Source organism: Magnolia sinica, chromosome 7 (assembly GCF_029962835.1).
Source record: "Magnolia sinica isolate HGM2019 chromosome 7, MsV1, whole genome shotgun sequence".
Lineage (NCBI taxonomy): Eukaryota > Viridiplantae > Streptophyta > Magnoliopsida > Magnoliales > Magnoliaceae > Magnolia > Magnolia sinica.
In genome coordinates, this window is record NC_080579.1 from 17,956,255 (window position 1) to 17,965,996 (window position 9,742).

General features: G+C 42.6%; 1 protein-coding gene across 1 annotated transcript; it reads left to right on the top strand.

Annotated features, from left to right (window-relative positions):
- The first annotated feature begins 1,544 nt into the window (after positions 1-1,544).
- On the top strand, positions 1,545-9,432 carry LOC131251154 (phospholipid-transporting ATPase 1). The gene is made up of 7 exons (XM_058251685.1): positions 1,545-3,379; positions 3,606-3,912; positions 4,572-5,280; positions 5,630-5,753; positions 6,437-6,656; positions 7,589-8,047; positions 9,020-9,432. Exons 1-7 carry the CDS (start codon positions 1,681-1,683, stop codon positions 9,246-9,248), a joined length of 3,747 nt encoding a protein of 1,248 aa, XP_058107668.1. The 5' UTR covers positions 1,545-1,680; the 3' UTR covers positions 9,249-9,432.
- The last annotated feature ends 310 nt before the right edge of the window (positions 9,433-9,742 follow it).

Below are 9,742 nucleotides of genomic sequence, written 5' to 3' on the forward strand. Positions count from 1 at the left end.
TAATGCTAGAAACGTTCTAAAGGCTAGTACAAATTTTCTAGGGTTTGAAGGAAAAAGCTAAGGTTTCATTTGTAAGTTGATCTATCTCTTGTATTCTTCTGATTATAGTGGATTGTTCATCACTTTATGTCATGGTTTTTCTTCGTAAAGACTTTCCATATAAAATCTTTGTGTTTGCTTGGCTTTTTATTTCTTTATTGCATTATTTGATTTGATCTGAGGTTACTACCGTGCCCAACAAAGGTTTTCTTAAATAAATCCCAAGATATTACAATAAGATACATATAGAGAGATGCTGAATTTGAGCTATTGCCAATGTCACACAAATCTTTTATTTGGCGAGGCTTCTCTATAATGGCAATGTAACAAAAAAAAAAGAGAGGAGAAAACTGAGATGAAATGTCTAAAGTGCATGATTTATAAAGGCTTATTGTGATTATTGTTCACATTGAAAGCATAGGAGCTAATTGAGGAAATGTAGAAACAATGTAAGTACAACTTTATTAATTGTTTTTCTACCGTGCAAAATGAATCCTTTATATTGAGCCATTTGAATCACGGACAGATGACCCAGGTTCAAAGTGCCATAAGTGTCTTTAAGAAAAGTTGGCATGGGACACCCCTATTAGTTTTGTGTTTGGCCCACCACAGTGTTTACGTGCAATTCAATCCATTCACTTAATGTGACTCATTGGGACGAAAGAATTATCCAAAGGTCATGGTATTCCAAATCTCAGGTAGGCCACACCACATGTATTTAGAGGTTTTCTGTATAATTTTATTGGTGTCCTGCCTGCATGTTGAATCAACGTGATTATTGGATCAAGCCCAAAAAAGGGGTGATATATCTTATAGATGAGCTGATTTCATATGTTAAGTTGTTTTGCTTTCATTAGATGACGTTTTATAATAATTATAAATTGTATGCTGGTGATGTTCCACATAATCTATACAAATATCCAATGAAAAATCATCTAGTGTATCTTTAAGTTCAGTATGTCTAACAAAAATGATGTGTTGTCGATATAAAAAAGCATAAATGTAAGTGACACTTTAGAATTAGAATATTGAAAATTAAAAATTACTTTCCATAGTAAATATCTTATCCCCTCCACTACTTTTGTATTACCTTTTATATGATATTTTTTCACTGGCAACATATCACTGGCTCTCGTGTGACTGTCACTCCAGTGGCATAAAACATCCAGCAGCTAGACAGAGGTCCAAAATGTTAACAAGCAGTACGTGTATAAGCAAGACAGCAAAACGCACTTAACTAGTGGGGCCCACGTGATGAACGGCTCCGATATAGCGCGGGGGTGTATCGGCGAGTAGATAAGATTCATACTCTCGCGAGTACCCATTTTACCTATCTGAAGACTTTTCAATTCATCCGGCCAACAAGTTGCTTCCCATGACTCTTCTCCCTTATTTCTTGAATTCGCCGCCCCTCTCCTTCTCTTTCTTCTCTTTAGACTATCCTTTCTCTAATAACCCCTCTTCTCTTCTTCTCTTTCATACACCAATCTCTCTCTCTCTCTCTCTCTCTCTCTCTCTCCCTCCCTTTCTCTCTCTGTCTCTGTCTCTAATCTGCACCTCTTGCATCAGATCCAGAATTCGTGGCTGCAACTGTAACATTTCTCTATCCAAAATGATTTCCAGCTCTCTGGGCCGTTGATCATGGCTCACCACCGGCCCCTCCTTGATCCTTCCCCTCGAACACCCCCCTCCGATCCCTCTCCCTTCCCTTTCTCTCACACAACCACCTCCATAATGACTACCCCTCCTTCCACGCAAAATTACGCTTCTGCCCCTCCTACTTCTTCTGCCTCCCTCCCTTACTCCTCCTCCTCCCGCCGTGCCGCTTCCGGCCGATCAAAGCCACAGTCCGGCCGCGTCACGATCGGCGGCTCCGACTCCTCCGGCCATGCATCAGCCAATTTGGGGAACTCCGCTTCCGGCTTCTCCATCGAGAGCCTTGGGCCTGGCGTTGGCCCCGGAATCTCCTCGTCGACGCGCCGGCGTTACGGCTCGCGGGGCGCCGAGTCCGATGGCTACGGCTCGTCCCAGCGCGAGATCAGCGATGAGGATGCTCGCCTCGTGTACATCAATGAACCTGTGCGGACGAATGAGAAGTTCGAATTCGCTGGGAATTCGATCAGGACTAGTAAGTACTCTGTTCTCACGTTCATCCCCCGCAACCTGTTCGAGCAGTTCCACCGCGTCGCCTACATCTACTTCCTCATCATCGCTATCTTAAATCAGCTCCCGCAGCTGGCTGTCTTCGGCCGCACAGCTTCGATCCTGCCGCTGGCCTTCGTCCTACTTGTGACTGCAGTGAAGGATGCTTATGAGGACTGGCGGCGGCACCGCTCGGATAGGATCGAGAACAACCGGATGGCATCCATCCTGTCGGATGGTCAGTTCACAGCCAAGCGATGGAAGGATATTCGGGTTGGTGAGATTCTTAAAATTGAAGCAGACCAGACTCTCCCCTGTGACATGGTCTTGCTGTCGACGAGTGACCCCACTGGCGTGGCCTACATTCAGACGATCAATCTCGATGGCGAGTCGAATTTGAAGACCCGCTATGCAAAGCAAGAGACCCTTTCGAGGATGCCTGAGAAAGAGGGGATGAACGGTCTGATACGGTGCGAGCGGCCCAACCGGAACATATATGGGTTCATGGCTAATATGGATATCGAGGGGAAGCGGGTCTCCCTGGGACCGTCAAATATCGTGCTCCGTGGGTGCGAGCTCAAGAACACCAAGTGGGCGGTGGGTGTAGTGGTGTACGCCGGTAGGGACACTAAGGTGATGTTGAACAGCTCAGGCGCCCCATCAAAGAGGAGCCGATTGGAGACACGTATGAACTACGAAATCATACTCCTTTCGGTGTTCCTCATCACCTTGTGCACAGTGGTCGCCATGTTGCATGGGATATGGCTGCGGACCCACCTGGATGAGCTGAATTTCACACTGTTCTACCGGAAGAAGGACTACTCGGGGGATGAAGAAGAAAACTACAAGTACTACGGGATTGGGATGGAGGTATTCTTTGCCTTCTTGATGTCGGTGATAGTGTTCCAGATCATGATCCCGATCTCTCTCTACATTTCGATGGAATTGGTGCGGCTCGGGCAGGCCTACTTCATGATCCGGGACGCCCACCTGTATGACGAGGCATCGAATTTACGGTTCCAATGCAGGGCTTTGAACATAAATGAGGATCTCGGGCAGGTAAAGTACGTGTTCTCGGACAAGACGGGAACGCTGACGGAGAACAAAATGGAGTTCCAGTGTGCGAGTGTGAGAGGAGTGGATTACAGCGGCGAGAAAGATGGTTCAAATGGCGAGCGAGATGGTTCTTCTGTCGTAGGTATGGCTTCTTTCATTGGGTTGTGCTTGTATGCTCAATTGAATTGAATTTGAATTCATTTGGTTCATTTGGAACGTTGACACAAACCCCTAATTGCGATACCATGCTTTTCAAGCCGGATTGTTTTCAACCAAATTGAGCATCCAAATGCAGCCTTGCTTGATCTTGATGCACGTTTTGTCTCAAGGAGTTGTTGTAGTGATTTGGTCGTATGTGTTTGGATCAGTTGATGGGCAAGTTTGGAAGCCGAAGATGAAGGTGAAGACTGACCCTATGCTCCTTCGACTGTTGAGAAGTGGCACGGAAATGGAGGAAGGCAAGCATGCTCGTGATTTCTTCCTTGCACTTGCTGCTTGCAATACCATCGTGCCCATAATCGTGGAGACACCAGACCCAATGCAGAAGTTGATAGATTATCAAGGTGAGTCGCCTGATGAGCAGGCGTTGGCTTATGCCGCCGCCGCATATGGGTTTGTGCTCGTCGAACGAACTTCAGGGCACATAGTCATTGACGTGCAGGGCGACCGGCAAAGGTAATTTTATCTAGCTTGTTTATCTTGTTTAGTACTCTCTGGTTTCAGTAGTGGTTGTTGTAGTGGTACTAGCAGTTCTTGTGGCTATTATTTTAATTGCCCATTTGTGAATGAGTATAGCATAAAAAACTATGTTCAATACTCGAAAAATTGTTTTGTTGATTTGATTCAATCAATACTAAATGGGGTAGCTCGGCTTTCTTAAAGCGTGACAAAACTTCAATTGATTGAGGGAGGAGCTTATCTTACACTAAAAGCTGTTTGCCTACTGAAGAATCTCAATCGAATATCCATTGAAGTTAAAAAACAGAATCACAGCATAAGGGCAGTTTGGAACCCAAATCGGGATTGATTCTGATTTTCAGCCCGACAAATACACCCACATTTAGGTAGATCAGGAAGAAAAATGGCTTTTGGCAGCCCCATCTCTTTCCCTTTGCTCTCGAAATTGCAAGTGGGGTCCACTGGTAATTTGGGTGTGTTGCAAATTGGGGAACTTCCAAACAGGCTCTAAGTCTATATACTTGGAATCTCAAATTGAGTACTTGTAGCATTTGTGCCTATGTTGTTGTTGTGGCAACATCCTTCTTTCTCACTATCTTCATGAAGTTACTACGTTTGTAATTTTAATGCGAATCCCAACATTATGGGCAGTGCAGGTTCAACGTTCTAGGCATGCATGAGTTTGATAGCGATCGCAAGAGGATGTCAGTTATAGTTGGCTGTCCCGACAAGACCGTGAAAGTTTTTGTCAAAGGTGCAGATAGTTCAATGTTCGGTGTCATTGATAGATCCTTAAATTCTGACATAATTCGTGGGACGGAGGGCCATCTGCATGCCTACTCATCTATGGGTCTACGGACATTGGTTGTTGGGATGCGGGAACTAAGCACGTCAGAGTTTGAGCAATGGCAGTCGGCCTACGAGAAAGCAAACAGTGCATTGATGGGAAGGGCAGGCTTACTGCGAGCAGTTGCAGTCGGAGTTGAAAGAAATCTCAGCATACTGGGAGCCTCCGGCATTGAAGATAAGCTGCAGCAAGGGGTACCTGAAGCCATAGAGTCTCTTAGGCAAGCGGGGATTAAAGTGTGGGTTTTGACCGGGGATAAGCAAGAAACTGCCATTTCCATTGGTTACTCTTGTAAGCTCCTAACAAATGATATGACCCAGATTGTAATAAATATCAATTCCAGAGAATCCTGTAAAAAGAGTCTCGAAGATGCAAAGGCCATGTCCAAGAAGATCACAGCAATATCTGCCGCTGCACAAAATAGTGAGGGAGGCGCGGGGTCTGGTAGAGTTCCACTTGCTCTGATCATCGACGGAACCAGCCTGGTTTACATTCTTGAAACCGAATTTGAAGAAGAGGTATGGGTGCCTAAGGTTGCATTTCAAAGTTACTGTATTTGCATTGACTGGAATAGCCACTGGACAAAATGGCCATTTTTCTCAGCTTGGCTCTTCAGTGCATTGAGCTTGCCATTTCAAGCCAGTTGGGATTTGTCCATTCTGCTCGATGCGGAGTGGTGATTCCATGCTTTGCAAGCACCAGCCAGTTTCAAATTTGAAATTGGTGCTGTTTAAATGTGGAACAGTCGCAATTGGCTATACCAAACAGTGCCTAAATACATGAACTGGATTTTCAACACACTGTTTATTTTGTTCTGCTGCTGTTTTATGTGCTAACCTGAACTTGCTCTTCTTGGATGGTCTGCAGCTGTTCGAATTAGCAACAGCATGTAGTGTGGTGCTGTGTTGCCGTGTGGCTCCATTGCAAAAAGCTGGAATTGTTGCACTTATAAAGAACAGAACAGAAGACATGACTCTTGCCATTGGAGATGGTAAGCATATTCCTCTTCTTGCATTGTTTGATCAAACCTCAAAAGGATGTTGTGGGTGGTGGTTCCATGGATCTCCCCCCCCCCCCATTTCTTTACTAACCTTGATGCTTGCAATTATACAAAGGTTGCATTCGGATTACAAAACTGAAATTTTATCAATCGAGCAGAAGTGATCAAATTGTAGAATCCAAAATAAGGAAGTCACGTTTAAATTGCATTTACTTAAAATTGTAAGCAATGTAGTTGCAATTTGGGGCTAGTCCTTCAATATGAATTCCAACAAAGATAACTATAACTTGGTCTTTTCCTTTTGGAGTCACCTTATTATTTAAATCGAATTCAGTAGCAAGGTATTAAAAAATTGGTTACTTCACAGCCATTGCTTAATGGTAATGGTTGGTCTGTGATACAGGGCTGTAATGCTCTAACTGAAAAAAAGAGGCCTGTAACAAGCTTGTGTCGGCTGTAACAGGACGATATGGGGCTGATACGTTTTTTTACATTAAAATTTTTTTGACCATTACAAGGCTGTAACACTCATACGACCTGCATAGTAACAGCCATACGGCTGGCCGCTACCATTATCAAATACCTTTAGTAGTGCATCCAAGCACATTATAAGCATGTATTTGTTGTGCGTTATGTCTAAATTCGTTAATCTCCTCAATTTGTATGCTATCCAGGTGCAAATGATGTTTCTATGATCCAAATGGCTGATGTCGGCATTGGCATCAGTGGTCAAGAGGGCCGGCAAGCTGTAATGGCCTCTGATTTCGCCATGGGGCAGTTCAGATTCTTAGTGCCACTATTATTGGTACATGGTCATTGGAATTACCACCGTATGGGCTACATGATACTTTACAACTTCTACAGGAACGCCGTGTTTGTGTTCATACTTTTCTGGTGAGCATTCTCTTGAGTACTTACATTCTTCCTTTCTTCTTCTTCTTCTTCTTCTTCTTCTTCTTCTTTCATCTCTTGCCATGCTCTGTATTCTGACTTTTCTTCATGGTAGCTGATTGTGCGTTTATTGCATTTCAATTTTTACTTGCCTGCTATAACCATATAATAGGAAGAAATATACAATCTTGATTGAGCATTTGCTCAGTCCAAGAAGCTGTACATGTGGCAACATCCCTTCGGTAATTCAAAATCATCTGTATGGTGGTGGATTGGAGATGCCCAAAAATCTCCTGGATCGGATGATCCCAACCATCAGCTGTAATTGCCATTTTCATTGTTGGATGGCTTAGGATAGTCTGATATGAGAAGAGTTACTGTGGCGTGGTCCTCTAAAGAGGGGGCGAAACAAAACAACATCATTATTCTCTCACTTTTGGAAACGCATTGACAGCTTTAAAACATCCCAGTTTTATCTCTGGTTTCCTCTCCAGCCAATTGATTGGTCAATTGCTCAATCCATTTCTCTCTGGAAAATATGAATCAATGCGTGATTCGGTTAGCCGCCCTCCCATCCCTAGGACTCTCTTTGGTCTACTTGTAGGGACCTAGGCTCTGTTCCAATTTCCGGTTATACTTATGGAAAAGAAAGAATGGAGGACAAACATTCATGGTGCTCAACTGTTATGTAACAGCAATGGTGGACCTTTTATGTGATACAGGCTGTAATACCTGATCTGAAAAAAAAAAAAGAAGGCCCGTAACTGACCAATACATTTTTTCAAAAAATTTGAGCCATAACACTCACATGGCCGGCTATTTTTACCGAATAACTTGTTCCCATTGCTGGCTCAAACAAAAAAAGATGATGTTTCTTTCAATCTAGTGTGATATAATTACCATATTTAATAAATGTTTTCATCCATTTGTTGCAGGTATGTGCTTTACACAGCATTTAGTTTGACAACAGCGATCACAGAATGGAGTAGTGTATTATACTCCGTGATCTACACTTCCTTGCCAACAATCATCGTCGGGATTCTAGACAAGGACTTGAGTAGGAGAACTCTGCTCAAGTATCCTCAACTATATGGGGCTGGCCATAGAAAGGAATGCTACAACCCGAAGCTATTTTGGCTGACCATGATAGATACAGTGTGGCAAAGCTTGGTTATTTTCTACATCCCTTTCTTTGCATATAAGCATAGTACCATCTCTGGGTCGAGTATTGGAGATCTGTGGACTCTCGCGGTGGTGATTCTGGTTAACATTCATTTGGCCATGGATGTAATCCGGTGGACATGGATTACACATGCGGTTATATGGGGCTCCATAGTTGCAACGTTCATTTGTGTCATCGTAATTGATGTCATACCTGATTTACCTGGTTACTGGTATGCTCTCTTTCTCACTCCTTATATCTTTGTTTTTATAGGTATTATGTATATATGCTTGTATGAATGCATGCATGTGGTTTTTTTTTTTTGTAAAAAAAAAAAATTTAAGTGGTGAACGTCACTCAAGACATTAAATCCCAACATCTTAATCATGCACGTATCTGCATGTTGGCATTAATTTATGCATGCATTCCTACATCTGCACATAAGGTAGTACTTGGAAGAACCCCTAAATTGATTTTGGTTGAATATCCTGGTGAAAGACCTTGTTTTGAACTAGCTGAGTGTTTGGGGCGGCATTTGAAACAAAAATATGAAAGGGTGGGTTATCATTTTTCCCTATTCCTCTCTTTAATAATATTTCTTCATTTCAAGTACTAGAAATGATTGCAGTATTATTATCAGAAAACCAGTCCGCCTGTCACATTTCCCAAGCTAATTTCCAAACGTACCCTACAAAAGTTCAGTATCCTTGAAGAAAGTGTGGATGTTATACTGTCACGAGGATGTAATTCAAGGCGGATCTGAGCTTGCACCATAATGGCAAGTCTACAATAAAGGCCCATTCAGATGCACTTGCGCAGAAGGGGATTTCCGCAAAAGGAGATTTCAAGCCTACTTTCTTGGTAGAATTGGTCTAACGTTGGGTTGGCATTTTACTGCCCATTTTGTTGAGCAGGATGGTGAAACGGTAGTTTGCAAAGTGCATCCAAACACGCAACAAAAGAAAAAAAAAAAAAGAAAAAAAAAAGAAAGAAAAAAGAACCCCAGTTTTTGTCATAAGGGTTGTTTACACAAATACACATTCACTTCTAAGTTGCATGTATAATAGTAGCACAAAACTTAAAATGTAAATTTGCATTACTCCAAATTTTCTTACACAGATGCATACAAAATGATTGCACTTTGAGCCAAGTTCATATATTATCTTTGAGAAAAGTGATGATGTTTGTCCTTGTTATTTGGCAGGGCCATCTTCGAAATTGCTTCGACGGGATTGTTTTGGGCTTGTTTACTTGCCATTCTTGTAATGGCGATGGTCCCACGATTTGTAATTAAGGTTTTCAATCAGTATGTAAGGCCGGGTGATATTCAGATTGCCAGAGAAGCCGAGAAGTTCGGCAATTCAAGAGAAAATTCAGGTGTAGAAATAGAAATGAATCCAATACCCACCCCTCCACGGGAGACAACACAGTGATTTTGTTTTATTTTTTTGGCTTTTATTTTGTGTGTATAATAGCTTATTCTTTGAGCTGCGTCGGTTATGTTGTCGGATGCGGGCTTTGTTTCTATCCAAATGGATAGATTTGTAACGTTTGCAGATATGTATTTGGATAAATTGTTTAATTATTATTACATTTCAAAGGTCAATTTGCATCATACACATGGGTGTGCCATACATGAACTTTTCTGTTCCTTTGACAACTTTTGCTGTGGAAATGCCAAGGAAATATCTGGGAAGGAGATTAAAATTTTCGTTCTTGGCCATTCATCAGGTGGGTCCTGTTAACTTGTGAATACTCAGGCAGATGCACTTATCTAGTGCAACACAAATGCATGTGGAATGGGAAACATTGCCGATTTTCTGGCCTCACCCATTTTTCTTGAGCATGTTGTGGCCCACATGTTGGGTCTCGAATTGGGCTGTGCAGAACACATGTGAGGGTTGTGGGCATGTCAGAACTGATTGGG

Excerpts from the sequence above, each read along its gene's own strand:
- LOC131251154 (XM_058251685.1), top strand. The coding sequence starts at position 1,681 with ATGGCTCACCACCGGCCCCTCCTTGATCCTTCCCCTCGAACACCCCCC. Across the intron at positions 5,281-5,629 it reads AAACCGAATTTGAAGAAGAG|CTGTTCGAATTAGCAACAGC; the intron begins GTATGGGTGCCT and ends GATGGTCTGCAG. Across the intron at positions 8,048-9,019 it reads CCTGATTTACCTGGTTACTG|GGCCATCTTCGAAATTGCTT; the intron begins GTATGCTCTCTT and ends GTTATTTGGCAG.